Source organism: Abramis brama, assembly GCF_963993115.1.
Source record: "Abramis brama genome assembly, chromosome: 17".
Lineage (NCBI taxonomy): Eukaryota > Metazoa > Chordata > Actinopteri > Cypriniformes > Leuciscidae > Abramis > Abramis brama.
The window spans coordinates 12,323,272-12,340,104 of NC_139979.1; the positions used below are offsets into that span (position 1 = coordinate 12,323,272).

General features: G+C 38.0%; 1 protein-coding gene across 1 annotated transcript; it reads right to left on the reverse strand.

Annotated features, from left to right (window-relative positions):
- Positions 1 to 328: 328 nt before the first annotated feature.
- akirin1 (akirin 1) lies at positions 329 to 16,160 on the reverse strand. Its single transcript, XM_084088393.1, has 5 exons — positions 15,785 to 16,160; positions 2,363 to 2,509; positions 1,165 to 1,299; positions 882 to 953; positions 329 to 751 (listed from the first exon to the last, which is right to left on the reverse strand). Exons 1-5 carry the CDS (start codon positions 15,987 to 15,989, stop codon positions 741 to 743), a joined length of 570 nt encoding a protein of 189 aa, XP_083944519.1. The 5' UTR covers positions 15,990 to 16,160; the 3' UTR covers positions 329 to 740.
- Positions 16,161 to 16,833: the final 673 nt, after the last annotated feature.

Below are 16,833 nucleotides of genomic sequence, written 5' to 3' on the forward strand. Positions count from 1 at the left end.
CAGTGAGCTATTAATGAAACACTCAAACGTTTCTCTCTCTCACACAAGGCTATCATACGACTCCAGAACACTAACAGTTTATGAACCACTTTCATGGTGATTTAACATTTAAGGTTTATCAACTTGTGAAGCATTATTAAATCCATGGGAGGAAAAAACTAGGACATTATTAAAATGTATTTTTGTGTTCCAAAGCAGAAAGCTACAAGTGGACATTCTGTCATTAGCTACTCACATTCATGTCTTTCCAAACACTTGATATGCAACACAAACCTATGCAGTTTCATTCCAAATTATTTGCAAGAAAGAACAGAATCAATTCAAATGATGACTTATCACAGATCTTTTATTTGTCAAAAAAGAAAAAAAGTTGGAGTTAAAAAACAGACTGAAGGATAGAGGGAGAGTCTGGTATATCTGCTGCAGGTCAGTCACATTACATTAAACAGAGAGAGATCGCATCAGCCAAGCTTTTTTACAGCGGTAGTTTGACATTTCCCACAAATTCTTAGAGATTAAACTTCCTTAGAATGCATCTAGATATGCATGTTTGGAGTTGGGCCATCAGTAACAGTTCAGCAATAAAAATGAGTTAAATGTGGATAGACCATGGCACCCAAGCAGTTTAAAGGGGAAAAAAAGATTCAGAAGTGGAAGGAGGAAATTTCAAATGAAACGAAGGGGGCTGGTTCTATAGTAACCAGCTGCTGAGGGGTGGCTAGAACCATCTATAATGTTCTTCAAGACACATCTGAAAATAAAGAGACCATAATCAGCATTTGGACCAACTGAAATCAGCTTTATTATTTTTAACTGCAACACACAAATCATTTATGACAGAATGTTAATTGCTTGCTTATAGAGGAAGTTAATATACTTACAGCTTGCAGGCCTGGCGCCATATCTTCGCATAATCTGATCCTGTGTGAATTTCACAAAGGACTCATATTGTTCTTAAGGGGAAAAGGAAGAGAAACGGCATGTTAAAAACACAATTCAGCCATAAACAAGAGAGGTGAAACCAGAAAACATGACAATGTAGCATGTTTTTTTTTTTACAATTTTACAAATAAATTCATCTTGATACTAATCAAAGAAATAGACCTTATATATGAACGCGATAAAGCTAACACCCCATTGTGTGGTATCTGCAATTTGTTGTACCTGCAAGCTTTGTGTTCAGTATCTGTTCGTACTCTTCACGCATCTTCTCCTCGTGATCTTTGATAAGGCGCTCGCACAAATAGCCAACCTGCCTCAGCGTGAACAGTGGCTGATCCTTCTTCAATGATGAGGCACCTAAAAACACACACAACTCTGAAAATCCATACTTGACCATGTCACTTTACATTCAATTTTCAAAATATCTATAGGAATCGATAAGAAGGATCAGAATAGCTCAAATTCAAATGATACCCAATCCTACTCAATGCATTTATTTAATGAAAAGTATAGTAAAAACAGCGTACTGTGTACAATTCAAAATAACTTCACCAGAATAAAATACATATTTAAATATTAGGTCTTCAGTGTCACATGATCCTTTAGAAAATTATTTCTAATTTGGTTCTTAAACATTTATAATCATTATCAATGCTGAAAACAGTGCTGCTTAATATTTTTTTGTGGAAACAATGATTTTTTTTTTTTTTTTTTTTTTTCAAGATTCTTTTAAGAATACAAAGTCCAAAAGAAAAGCATTTATTTTGAAAAAGATCTTGTGTAACAAATGTCTTAGCTGCCACTTTTGATTAATTTAATAGATCCTTGCTGAATAAAAGTATACATTTTTTTTCTTATGGACCCCAAACTTACAATTTCCATTTGAATAAAAATCATCAGTAAAGAATCTTAGCTGTTGATTTTAAAGTGCTCGCAGCTTTTATAAGTAATGAAAAGCATGTTTTGAAAGGTTTCCTCTCTATAGTCACCGTCATCATGGGCTCTCATCTTCATGACAATCACAACGTTTGCTTATGGTCAAATTGTGCTTCAAAATCTATAAACCAATTTTGCTCCGTCACGTTTGCATTTTCTGCATATTCAAACTCGCCGGCATCAAGAATCAAAAAGTATTCGACATTACTGACGACAAACTGGACACACTGCATCTTCACAATGCACATTTGAAATTAAAGCCAGGAGCCCAATCCTGTTCCTGGAGAGATTCTGTCCAGCAAAAAGCAGCTCCAACCTAAATCAAATACACCTAAAGATATTCAAGAACACTTAATTACAGACAGGTGTGCTGGAACTCTGTGGGAAGGCAGACATCCAGGAACAGGATTAGGCATCCCTGGTCTAAAAAAAGGTTGATAAATGGTTTAAGAATCTCAATGGACATGGTTTTCAGTGGACTGACCTGTGGGAGAGCTGGGGGAGGTAAGGGCGGGACTGGAGCTCTGGATATCAGTGGAGCTGCAGGGTTCAGTCTGGTTGAAGGCCCCTTCTAACTGCCGTCGCCTCTGATAGCGGCTGTACTCCTGACGAATGTTCTGGAAGATCTGTTCTGTTGGGGTCAAAGGAAGACAAATCGAGAGAAAGATGTTAATTCAGCTTACATAATTTAAAAAAAAAAAAGATTTCCCCAAGGGTTGTGCACAAATATGTGCTACATGTTGGTTTGCTGGCCGTGAATGCAGTGAAATCTAGGGCTGGGTACCGAGTTCGATACTTTTTAGGTACCGACCGAATTGCCTCGATACTATCGAGTATCGAAAAATGACTTGTTTTTCGGTACCAGATTTCGATACCTAAGGAGTTAACTCGTCAACGTCAGTGCTCAAACAAATACATATGAAATGCACAACGACACACCTAGTCGCTCACGCACACACGCAAACTCTACACACACGAGACGCGCGGAACTCTCCGCGCACATACTCATGAGACGCGTGCGCGCACAAACTGTCCACGCACATACTCAATGAGACGCGAGCACACACACACACAAACTCTCCGCGCACATACTCATATGAGACGCGAGCACACACACACACACACACACACACACACACACACACACACACACACACACAATACCCTAAAGATGTGGAAAAGTCGATCAAAAGTGTGGCTACATTTCTCCAGGCTCGATGCCAACAGCGCACGATGCAGTATGGTAAAATAATTGCTGCAAAGACCGGTACCACGACAGATATGATGAAGACCTTGACAGTGCACGGAGTAAACATAATAGCAGACAGTTGCTGCGTCTTCGACTGGTAAATGAAGAGATACCTTGTTGATCACTCTGACTGTGTTTATATTGCAATAATGACCTACTGAATGTACACTGCCGTTCAAAAATGTGTTGGTTAGTCAGAATTTTTTTTCAGTAAGGATGCATTAAAGTGATCAAAAATGACCTTAAAACATGTGTAATGTTACAAAAGATTTCTGTTTCAAATAAATGCTGTTCTTTTGAAATATTTATTCAAAGAATCATGAAAAAATTTATCAGTTTCCAAAATATTAAGCAGCAAACTGTTTTCATATTTCTGAAGGATCATTTGACAAGTAATGATTTTGAAAATTCAGCTTTGACATCACAGGAATAAATTACATTCTGAAATATATTCAAATAAGATTTTAAATTGTAATACTATTTCACAATGTTACAAGTTTTACTGTAATTTTGATCAAACAAATTCAGCTTTGGTGAGCATGAGCTCTTTATAAAAAATTGTTCCTTTGTGCACTGGCTAAGGAGCATGAGTCAAACTGAAAAAATATTTAATTTAAATAATTTAAAATAAAATAAACATGCTTTTATACTTTAGATGGCAACTTCTTAAATTTGCAATCCTATTACAGTATTTTTCACAAAGTAATTGTTTAGAAATATATGAATATGTGAATAAAAATAAAGTAAACACTGTAACAGGGCTCTCAGTATTCTGGTAATTTCGTGCTGGTAATCATATTTTTTTCAAATAAAGACAAGGTAACGCTAATTTTACATACAGCACAGTGAAAATGATATGAATATGACACAGTTGGCAACTGGTTATATATCAGCATATTTTAAAATTAAGGATTTAAAGTTTTTTGATCGCGTCTCCTGTGAAGCTGATCTTCTGTTCGCATTCACTCACTTCGCACGGACCGACCGTCACTTGCAGACAGTAATGCACACTTCACAAGGTATCACAGCTGGATTCGATTAAATCTGCAAGGTTTGTGAAATTAAATCTTTATTAGATATTCAGAGATTTGTTTAAATGACGTAACTTAGATGCGCATTTGCTGAATGTTGACGGCAAATGAGAAAGTATTTTAGCCTGATTGTTTGCCTTTTCTGTTACAAATAATATAAAAGCAAACGCTTTACTTTACTTACTTGGCATAAGTTACCATTTACTTTGTTTACCAGTTCTGTCTAACAAAGTATTAGATATGACTGACAGAGATCGTAAATTAAGGAAGACGGAATAGAATGTGAGTGAGCGCTGTTTGATCTGACATCATCTGAGGAGCTGCCGTTCTCTTCTGGCGCTGGTGTTCTCTCAGCGCCGCCCGTCAAAATAAAAGTCCAGAGCGCCGTCAAAATAAAAGTCCCGCTTTCAACACATCGGCCAATCAGAAAAACTTATCGGCCGATGCTGATATTTCAAAAATGCCAAATATTGGCCGATATATCGGCCTTGGCGATATATCGGTCGACCACTAGTTGATAGCATGCAAGCACACCAGTTTGCCAAAGCGAACTTTTCGGGGAAATTTATCTCCGTGAACACCTTAAAACTACCAATTGGTCCGTGGCAATTATGTAATTGGTAAGTGCAATCTGGGAAATCTTATTGGTGGAAGACTTATTCTGTTCAGCACATCAAGGTCAGAAATGAGTAGAAACCATGAACAACACTGGAGAGCTTAAATGAAGTAGAAATTAAGTTGTAATTCTAATTGAAAGTGACCCTGACAATGTTTTTCTCTCTTTAACCCTTTAGAACCTGAAACTAAAATACTTGTTTTGCGCATATTTAGATTTTTTGACTGTTACATTCTAAAACAATGTGCTATCTTCATGTGCAAGGTGTCATCTTTCTCAGAAAAAAATAGCTTTCAACAAATTACAGTTATTGACCATTACTGTGTGTGGTTTGTAAATATAATTTAAATAGACAAAAAAAAAAGAAAAAGAAAACATTTACAGATTTTTTTTATTTAGAAGAAAAACAGAACAAATCGCGAACGAAACAAACAAACACTTTAAAGTTGAAAAATTAAGTATAATACATATATACAAGTCTTTTTTGTGACATTGGGTTGCATAGTTTTCATTTAAGACATACACGCACACACACAAATGCATGCATACATAGGCATGCACATACACATGCGCACACCCCATGCTAAGATATGTGAAAGGATTAGCGGCCATCCGCCTCCCAAGTTCCATTAAAAATCATCCCAATCCCCTCTTCTGCTGTCTACCACTTCTTTCACCATGTATTTGTTAGTTTCTTTTATTATTTTATGCAATCCAAAACACTAACCTGTCGCGCTTCGTATCTGTTCAAATCCCTCCTTCCCGCTCTGCCAGAAAGCTGCTGTCATTTTATGATGGAAAGCATGAACTTACAGTAATAAGCCATATATTTCCGAAAAGCGCATGTTGTCTACTGTCAGGGGCAATTTGAATGGTTTTGATAGTGCAAACGGTTGAAGAGTCGGCGACACATCCAGTTTAAAAGGGTTAATACTGTAAAGGTGCTTGCATTAAAGAAATATATTGTATGAAGTGCTATATAAACAAACGTGATTTGATTTAAGTGCAGAATTGCCGAGCTTGTGCAAACATGTCCACATTGCCATTATCAGATGCTTTCTTTACCCCGGTTTTCACACTGTTGTAATTTTTGTAGTGTTCATTTTGTTATTGAGAGGAGAGCATGCAGCACATTTACATATTCATCTAAAAGTCGCTCTCAGCAGCACGGGAGGTGTCGGGATGTTCCGTAACAGTGCACCTCTGCTCAAGTACTTGAACTTTTTTTTGCCCCCCCACCCCACCCCAAGGAAAGGGCAAAAAAAAGAACTTTGCCGCGAGAATTTTGGGGCCTATTTTCAATCATCTTAAATGAGGAAGAAAAACAACAGCATTCACTGTCTTAACTTCAGCAGGCGCACACAATACACAGAGGATATCCTGCTTCCAGTATGGGTCCCATGACGAATAGTGTGAAGAAATAAGTTTCACTTCAGTTTTACAATCAGCCACAATGGTACACTGACATCATCACTAACACACGCTACATTAGGGGGAAAATGGGATGCAGGTTAGTTTCATTTGGCTTTGTGGAGGGTCAGGCTTATTTCTGGTAACCGAATCTGGGTGACGGGACTGCAATGCGGAGGGCAGCAAAGCAACCAGGAACCTCCAGCGTCCCTTTATAGAAAAACTGGGTTGAGTTTAGTCCCCTGTCTAAATCTTTAACACCAGCAGATGACTCAAAACTGATTAGAAACCTGCATGACTTTCATGAGCCAAACTCTTTAAAATGATCTTTTAGAATCATCTTAATTCATCACAAAAATGAGTATTTAGAGGTTGATTGTCTCAGCTTCCTGAATGTAGGTCATTTAAAGCTTCAAGGGTGGACAAACACAAGGGCACATCTATCTGCTGTACCTGCATCACTTATCTTGGGTGTGGAGCTCAGAGTTTTCCCCCCTTCTGAAGGCGTCGGCCTTCAACTAACTAAAGGACGAAAAAAAAAAAAGGCTCAAAACCATAGACTAACAAATATGGACGTAGTGTTTATGACTTCACCCGTAGGTTTATGAAGAGCATTTTTAAGCCAAAAGTGGGCGGAGTCAGTCGTCACCATCTTGGCAGTGCGATACCGCGTGTCACTCCTGGATAACCGAAAATGGGCAAAGAGGCGGGACGTGGGTGGAGTTGAGGTGCCTGGTTGCTGAAACCACGCCCGCCTAGCTCGGTGTGATCAAGTTAGCTCAGTACTGTCGCAAGGGCTGTGCCAAGTGTACAGGGCCTCGCGCTAAAGTGACAGCTGTCTTGATGTAAAGCCAATAGTTAAAGTTAATGTTTTTGCCCTTCGAAATATTATAATAGTTAAAAGATATCGCTAAAAGTGAGACTGTATCGTGATGCTGTATTATTCTGCTAGTTAAAAATGTATTATGCAGTAACTTACAATATTGCTCTGAGCGTGTGACATTGATTCATGCGCATACATGTCAGGCAGCATCGCACGTCAGGTTCGTAGAGAGCTTTAGGCTATGTTTACACGGAAACGATCTGAAGAGAAAACGCAAAAGTGGCGTTGCGTTATCACTTTTTATTCTGCATTTAGACGAGCGTTATGGGGGGAAATCTGCGTGCATATGGTGACGCAAGAGTGTGTGAAATTCGATGTAGTATGCACTCCAGGCGGCTAGGTGGCAATGTGAAGCACTGCCACACAAAAACACCAAGTCCATGCGCCTGCGTACAACCTTCACTGTCTAGCAGACTTTTGCGTTTTTACCCTTTAAACGGGAACGTTTTTAAGATTTAAGATCTTTGTTACTACTTATTAGGGATGGGACGATTACCGGTTTTACTATAAACCACGATAAAATGTACTGACGGTTAGTAATATCGTTTAAAATTTAATTATCATTTAATTATCATTAAAACCGTGTTTGATTATCGCGATTTTAGATCCTGTTCAGCCAGCAACAGCCAGTCTGATGCAGGCACAGCGCGCAAAGTTTTTTATTATTATTATTCAAGAAGGAATTGCGGAAGGCAGTGACCGTGCTCGGGAGGTTTTTCAGCCTTTTAAGAGAACCAGTTCTGAGGTGTGGTCATATTTTGGCTTTAACAAAAGTCCTGAGGGAAACTTAATCGAGGATGGTCACCCTGTCAGCAGAACATGCACGAAACTTCAGATCTGCCGAGTCGTCTTGTGTGACCACCACTGTTGTAGGCTATAGCGAACGCAAGGCAAGTTAACTTTGACCTCAATACCAAAACTACGTCTGGGAAATAATTGGGCATAAAATGTTGTTTTAAGTTGAACTATTTTATTATATCAATCACTTGAAATAAACGTGAAGCTCCCGTAAAGAAAAGTTTGCAGCAAGTGGCTTTGAGCCAAGAACGAACAAGTTCAAGTTCCATTTAATTGATACTAATTTATATTCATTATACACTTATTACACCGATTTTGTTTTACCACATAATTACGGGGACATTGAATTGAGATTAATGTTTTAAATCTTACCTGTTTATAAATCCATTATGTTCAGTGTACAAAACAATCGTTCAGACAAGATGATCACAACAATATTATCAAACTCTGTAAACAATAAATCAACTCTGATTTAATTTCCAATACAATTAAAAAGACGCAAGACGGCAAGTTGTAACGTGTTGTTGTAACGTCTGTCAGAGAGTTTGAAGTCTGCCCAGATGAAGAATACAAGACAGTGCAAATGAACTGGTAGTTCCACAAGACTTTTATAGATGTTTTCTCTCAGTTAAGCACACTCTTCACATACATGTCGAAGAGCGAATGTTAAAAGGGAAAAGAAAACGCTCTAAAACACGCTACAAATCAAAGTGGAAGTAAACACATTATAAAACAACGGTCAGCAAGTAGAGCGGTCATCTTCCTCTTTGCGCGAGCATTGTGCGTGCGCGCTCACATAAAAACAGCATGCATACAATAACGTACGCCATAGAAGAAGTTATCTTAAAGGCACATCAACATTCATGTCATGAACACTACTTAACACTAGGCGGCCGTTACAATGGATGTGCGCGGTGTTATAATGCGTTGCTATTGACGACCGTCATTATAAGGAAGAAAAAGCCACATAACAGAATCTTGCTTTAAAAAGTGCATAGAGCTGCTTGTTTTATTAGTTGTTTGTTGATTTTCAAATATAAAACTTGTTGAAATGTCTTCAGTGTGAGCATCAACTCTTTTTGAACACTTTCATCTCGTTTTAACAAAACCGTGATAATATTGATAATCGCGATAATTTTGGTCACTATAATCGTGATATAAAGTTTTCATACCGTCCCATCCCTACTACTTATTACTCTTAAAGTGCGGGATGTGCTTGATGTTAAAATGTTATTTTCTCATTCATGCATGTTCTTTTCATAGAAGCCGCAAGTGCAAGTGCTTTGCTTATGAAGGAAATAAGCATCTTTATAAATATAGCTTATAATAAGAGTACATTATTTACAATAAACGGTATGATATGCCTATTAAATTAGATTTTCTAAAAATTGATTCTTTTGTTTTTATGCATCGATGCGGAATCGTTCACATCAGCATTGTGATGCATCTTAGAAACAAATACATTTCACAGCTTTATCAAGGGGTGGCATCTATCTTGATGCTAATGCATTCCAGCGAAGCAGGCAGTGTGGCTACAACCTAACAGTGCCTAAGCTGCATTGTAAACACAGGAAGCCTCCTCTCCAGTCTCATCTGATTGGTTTTTATTTGTATAAACACACAGCTTTGCATGGCCAATAAAGAGGTGTTATTGGGAAGCACAACCAAACTCAGTGTTGACTCTAGAAATGAGTATACCAGAACCAAAGACTCACTATTGAGTTGTAAAAGTCCTGTAATAAAGTTTTGTAACAATAGAGCAGGAGTGTCCAATCCCTGATCCTGGAGGCCCACTGTCCTGTATAATTTAGCTCCAACCCAAATTAAACACACCTGAAACAGCTAATCAAGGTCTAACTAGGCATACTAGAAACTTCCAGGCAGGTTTGAGGCAAGTTGGAGCTAAACTCAGTGGCCCTCCAGGACAGATTTTGGAAACCCCTACAATAGAGGTACTAACATGTTGACAACAGTGTTGCTAATCTAGATTAAAAGGCTTCAGTCCAAAACAGACTAAACAAAATTAGCCGGACTTAATGGGACAGTTTTCACAAAAATGAAAATGCTTTATTTACTCATCCTCATGTTGTTACAAACCTGTATGTATGATTTTCTTCAGTGAAACAATACAATATTTAGAAAAATGTCTCAGCGTTTTTGGAGCCAATGGAGTCTAATGCTATTTTGTAGCCATTTATTGCATGGCCAAAAGCAGTTATTTTGTGTTCTACAGACTAGGGCTGTAACAACTAATAAAAATTGCTAATCGCGTCTACGCACTATGCGCGGAAAACATCTGCCAGTCTTTACTGCAGTTAATAATGCATTTCTATGGACACAAATCATCTGGAAAATAGCGTAGGACTGCTGTGGGAAAAGTGCATGACCCAAGTTGATCTAAACATGAGAATGTGTCATATTACGCGCTTCAAACAAAAGCATATTTTAACACTGCTTGCCCTGTCATGTGCTTTGATGGATGTGCGTGCTGTTTAATGTGTTTGAGACGCGTTTCTAATGGTTTAGTTCACAATTATCCGTTAATGTTAGAAAATAAATGCTTGTCCTGACAGGACAGCAAGACTCCACAAAGCCTTTAGCGAACAAGGCAGGCAGAAGTACAATAATTCTGACGTTAGATGTTAAAAGCAACATGCAACAACAAAGTCATAATAATTAGATTCAAATATTTAATTAATCATGGATTTTTTCCATTAAATTAACGAAATAATTGTCTAATCTGTTATGTCATAACTAATAATTGAATAAAGAATAAAGTCTAAAAGGTTTTGAATAAAACAAGGGTGAGAAAAATAAGAAATTTAATTTGTGTGCACTAACTCATTAAGTTCAGATCACGCAATAATCCGTTTTAGAAACAGATAGAGAAAGACACACAAACTTAGTCAATGGGCAACGCCAGACCCCTTGAATGACAGGTAAATCCCTCCGCCTGTATCAAATGCTGCCAAATGCTGAGACTAGGTCCAACAGGTTACTTAGCAACTGTAACCTTATATGGTCAAACCAAGCAATCAATCACAGTGGCTTCCTGAGAGAGGATGGGGAGCGATTCAAGGCCCAAAAGCACAGAACAAGGATAAATCAAATACAATGGAGGTGTGGGATGAACTGGACTGGGGGAGGGGAGTGTAAGTGGGTGTAGAGTTGAGGCGTCTTATTCACTACACTGTCGAGGCTTTGAGGAGGGAATTTAAAAAACCCAAACTGGCAGGAAGTGCCCTCAAGCCCAGGGTGTGTTCCTGCAGGGAGCTTGATTCGCTTGGTTTAGGATTTGGTGCGTTACAGACGTTAATTATTCTGAAGCAAAAAGCTTTTGTGTTTGAATGTTAGATGAGTTATCACAGCACACAAAGGGTCAAGCAACTTCAGACATAGCTTGAAATATCAGACGCTGACTCGTAATAAGAAACTATGAGCTGCTGATGGAAGACTATTTTATGAAGATTCTATTCAAAATCAAATGTGCCTATCTAGAGACACAAACCTAAATAAGGATGATAAAGAGGGTTGTTCTATGAAAGAACAAGGGGCATTTGGTTTTACAAAGGCAAGACTACTAAACACCAAATTGGGCTTTAAGGCCAGTCACATTCCATCCTTGCCATTTTAATAAGGGAACTGATGGGCAGGCTTGGAAACAAAGAACAAGCCCCAAAAAAACAAAAACAAAAAAACACAAAACCCAATGATTTTAGTGATGTTTGTCTAGCTAGTGTCATGCAAAATCCTAACCCCCTAGGACACCGAAGCAATTCCATTGGCTGAAAGAACATAAAATGTCTACTCTATATGGTGCCTGATTAGAAATCCTACAAAATGTACTGTGTCATTTAACTCTAAAATTATGGCACAATTCACTTAATATAAACATAGTTAAAGACAGTAATTTCTTGTTCTTTTTTTCTTTTTTTCAGTTAGCTCACATTTGTTTAAACAAATGATTATTTTATTTTGTTTGTAAACCACTACTCTGTTATCAGCATATTTGCCAGCTAAATTGGCAAATGATACTACCCCATTAAACTGCTAGCTTAGCATAGTCACACACAGGTTACCACCAGTTAATTGTACCATTTTGATTACCTAGAAAAAGATATGAGGCATTATAAATGGCGACCTCTTGGGGTCCGAGGGGGAACCAGCAAAAACACTTATGCATCATTCAGAGCGATTAGTGAATTAGTCACCATTAAGGAATATTGCAGTTTATTATAAATTATTTATCTGTGCACTTATTTATTCATGTGCCCGCATAAGAGTTTGATTGCTGTAACAATCGGTTATCTGCAAAAATACTTACTGAATTTTCCCAGGTTGCATCCATTACTAGAGCAGTACGATAGCAGCCAAATGTTTAATGTCACGATCGTTATAATCTATTTGCATTAGTTTATATCCAGCTGGTCACTTTTATGCATTTGTTAGCCAGCAAAGTTGCACATTTAAAGCTAATGAAGTGAGAAAGCAAACTGTATGGCCATGCAGGTCATTTCAGTTCTTTATCAACAACACTAATACATATTTTGATTAGATAATCAATTAAAATAGAAGAATATAATTTGTGAGACCATATACATGCGTGTCTAATTTCAATGCAATGGCCTTTATATTTGGATATGGTGTCAATGCCTAGCCATCTTTAAGCATAACTGTTCGGATTTATATGAAATGGTAACACTTTACAATAAGATTCCATTTCTAACAGTAGTTGTTAGAAGTATTGTTCCTTGTTAGATTGTTAATTTCAACAATCACTAATACATTTATAAATTGAAAAGTTGTATCTGTTAACTTTAGATAATGTACTATGAACTAACATGAATAATCAAGGTATACATTTAATATTTAGATATTTAATTAAAAAAGTAGTCAATTTTTAAAACTCGTTTGATTAATAAGTTATCAGCCAGGGGTGCGTTTCTCTCAAAGCCAACTATGGTCGCAAGTTCCGTCGTTACCTATAGACCTTATGCGCCAGAGAAACGAGGGCGCCGCCATCTTTAGAATATTGTCTTTGAACTTCCGTTTTAGCGGTCGCTCTATATTTCTATGGCGCTGCTGTCCAGCTTTTGAAGTGGATTTAATTAATGTAAAGTTAACGAAAGTTATCATGAGGACTGTAATGTTTAAAGCAGATGACTTAAAAAAAAAAGTCAGTCGACCGGGAAGATTTTAAAACGAGCCGTTCATTAATAAACACGCAAAATCGCTGTGAAAATACAGACCGGAAGTCAAAAGCCAACGAGTGCAGCGCTGAAAAGGGGAGGAGCTACATAAGGTCTATAGAGTTCAATGGAAATTGCGATCATAGTTGGCCAACAATGCTTTTGGGAAATGCACCCCAGTGCAGTCCAACCTAGTTATTATCGTTATCTGTAAAGTTCAATATTGGTCGACCTCTACTCATAATCTTTAATCACAATAACTTCCCCTCCCACTTGCAATGACATCTTATCTCTGATGAGTGTTTATAATAGTAAACAACAACAAACCTCTGATCCAATCAATTCCAGATGGACAAAAATCAAGTCCCACGCCCACATTATTTTTCTTGTTCGAGAAGCCATTTCACTTATATGTCACAATAGGAAATAACAGTAGGGCTGCCCACTAATAGTAGACTAGACGTTAGTCATCAAGAGGCTTAGTTGACCAAATTTTAATAAGTCGTTTAGTCGCAGAAAAAAAAAACCCTCTACAGGAATTGGTAAAGTCACGCAGTCCAATGGACAGATCGTAATTATGGCCCTGTCCCAAATGACACACTTCATGCACTTACAATGGATGCCGCGTACGGCGTACGTGTCCGATAAGTCCACAAGACTGCAGGGTGTCCAATTTTTGTGCGATTTCAGGTTTCAGAAGGGTGTTCGCGAGCGCCCCCCTTTGCGGTCGATATGCGCCTTCGATGCACGCTTTTGCAGAGCCCGGACTGAAGCGAGCACCGCAGCAGACTTCTTCCCGACAGTCAAAGCTGCGTTACGTCACGAAAGTGCGGACTCATAGGAAGACCGTGAGTGTTTAGGTTGCCATTTGAGACAGGGCCTACGTCAGGCAGGAAATGTTCACCTTTCATTCATCGACATCAAACATGGCTTATCTGAAACATGCAAGTAGTAACTTAACATTAGCTACTTTACATGGCCACTCTCTCATTAATTAGAACCTAAATAAATGTGGGCTTTTATGAGGCGCATATCCAAGTGATCGTGCGGAAGCTAAATTAGTACAGCACTTCCTGCATGACATGTTTACTTAACATGCATTTCTCTATATGAGAGTCTGCGTCGTCAACTTCACAGCTGCTGCCGAAAGGGACTTAGTGGTTTAGTCTACCTCTAATGTAGAACAATGTAACATAGAATATCATCTCAACCCTGAAACTCAAATCATCATAAACGTGCAACTAGTCGACTAATGCCTTAAATGAACGACTAGGCTATTAGTTGACTAGAAAAATCTTTAGTCAGGGTCAGAACTATATAAAAGACCACTGCAACTTCCGTTTAATGCCACCTGTAATGCCTGTTCCGTTTCTAATCTGCTTGTCACTGGAAAAAGTCAAACAATATTTTCATGTTTTCTGCATTCGCTATGCATTTCAAACAACACTAAATACAAGTGTACAAGATGAGAACCAGTTCTGGATTCTTCCCCCTGCTATTCACTGTCGCTTGGTGAATTTGTGAGTGCCACCAAGTTGTAGTTCTATGCAGGAGCAGTGCGAAGGAAAATAGATTAATAGAGATCTGTTTTAAAAAAATAAATATTTGCACTGACAGCATAAAACCATTGGTCTTAACAGATATTTATAACACTGAATTTTCATCTTGGTGTTACCAGGCCTTTAATCTGAATCACCAAATATATCATCCAAAGTACCACGATTGTTAATGGAATTGGAATCATTAAAAATCAAAAACTAAATCATCAGTGTTCTTATATTCCAAATCCTACTAATGAGGATGCAAACTCAGTGCCTATAATTAAGAAATAAACGATAATGGCGAAGTGATAGGTTGCTCTGAACTTTACTTTTGTAATTTGTCACTCCTAGTTTCCCCATTTATTCAATGTGGCGTCTTTGATTTTTTTTTCAAGCTCTAAACAGCAGGATTTGGGCTGGTTCGCCAAAGGGTCCAAACATTTCGGATAAACGCAGTGCAAGTACACAGACAGACTGCATTAAATACGCACGGCTTTAACGAAATTATCAATGTTAAATATCAAATTACTGGAAGTTTGTTTGACGCGGAAACATTTAGCCTGAGTTATTTTATGTATATATGCACACATAATATGAACACTTGTGTTTTAAATAATATTGTTAAATCGAAAATAAAAAACGCCAATCCACCCTTGCGCACATAACGTTAACGTTACCCACCTTTCCTCTTTGTTTGGACATACTGGTTCAATCCTGCTGGTAAACTATAACTGGCTGAACGCAGAGATAAATGTTCACCATCCAGACCAGAGCCAGGCGTTTGTAGAAAAACATTGTCATGTGTATTGTTTTCGGTTGTAATGGTCGATGGCTATGTATGTGTTCACACTAAGCCATGGGAGTTAAATGAAGCTCTGTGTCAGCTAGTCTGTATTAGCGGCCGCTTTCAGCCTAGCTAGTCGAGCTCAAAACAGCTATTCATCCAAACTGCATAATTACCGGTAACTACAGTCCATACCAACTACCCACCACAACCATACCATCCATTAAGAAACGGCATTACACATTCAAATCGTTACTCAAAGCAGATTGGTGGGGGGATTAAATTAACGGACTGTCGAAATTCAAAAATCCACTAGCTGGTTAGCTGAGATTAAACAACCCCCATTCCCCTCCTCCATGTCAAACAAACCAACGTTAAATGGCGAGAATCATGCATTTTTCTCACCTGGAGTTAGCCTGTGTTCTCCACCCATTGACTGGGGCGACATCGAGTGTGCCGGGCTCTCTGTTGACGGGCGAAGACCGCATCTCTGCGGGGAAGGAGTAGTCGGAGTCCCCGGTAGAGGATTGCACCTCCTTCGCTTGGGGGACTGCGGGCTGAGAAGGGCCTCAAACTCCATAGATCGCTTCAACGTCGCGCCACAAGCCATGATCGCTGATTTAATGCGACAATAAACAACAGCGGTAAAATAGCACCTTTTTTTGATAATAAAATGCTCAGATTTCCTTTTCTAATTCGACTTTTTCAGGGGGTTTTATTGAGCTTCGCACGACATCGGCGCCCCCCCTCTGTTCGCACACCGGTTTAAACACCAAGTGCCAGATTTGTAGCAAAAATGCTAAAACGACACAGCCACGGAATGTACCATTCACGGAGAGGGGGGCGAATGTTATAAACAAGTTTATTTTTTCTCACATAAAGTTCTATCATAACTTATTTTGTTTACTAAGCAACAAAAATATTCACGTGATTTAAAATATATTGCAAAAATATAAGGTACTTTTTTACTTTATAAGTAAATCTACTACAGTGGTAATCGTCTCAACCCGTGAGTAGTGGATTATGTTAATGCCCTCTCGAAACATAGTTTCCAGTGATGTGCTGCTCCAAATCAAAACGATTATTAATAATGAAAGTGATAGTTATACTTACTCGGGTTTATGCTTGCTATTTATATTCCTGTATAAACAGGCCTCTTGCACCGACTTTTATGTGGATGCTGTTTGCATAGAAAAGAACACCTTTTATTATAAATGTGTACTTAATATTTTAATGTCATATTTAATATTTTAAGAATTACGATCATTATTATCTATCTCCCTTATGAATATAATAAATAGGTAAATATATCAAATGAATACATTATGTACAATATTTGCATAATATTATTAATGTATAATATTTGCTCTTTTTTCGTCAATATTTGTTTTTCTAATTTAAACAGTGTCTTTATATGCTCACTGAACTCTTTCAGTTTATTTTGGGTTAGTTAT

Coding starts and splice junctions, on each gene's coding strand:
- akirin1 (XM_084088393.1), bottom strand. CDS start 15,989: ATGGCTTGTGGCGCGACGTTGAAGCGATCTATGGAGTTTGAGGCCCTT. Junction 2,510..15,784: donor AGAACACAGGCTAACTCCAG/GTGAGAAAAATG, acceptor TGACCCCAACAG/AACAGATCTTCCAGAACATT. Junction 954..1,164: donor ACTGAACACAAAGCTTGCAG/GTACAACAAATT, acceptor TTTCCCCTTAAG/AACAATATGAGTCCTTTGTG.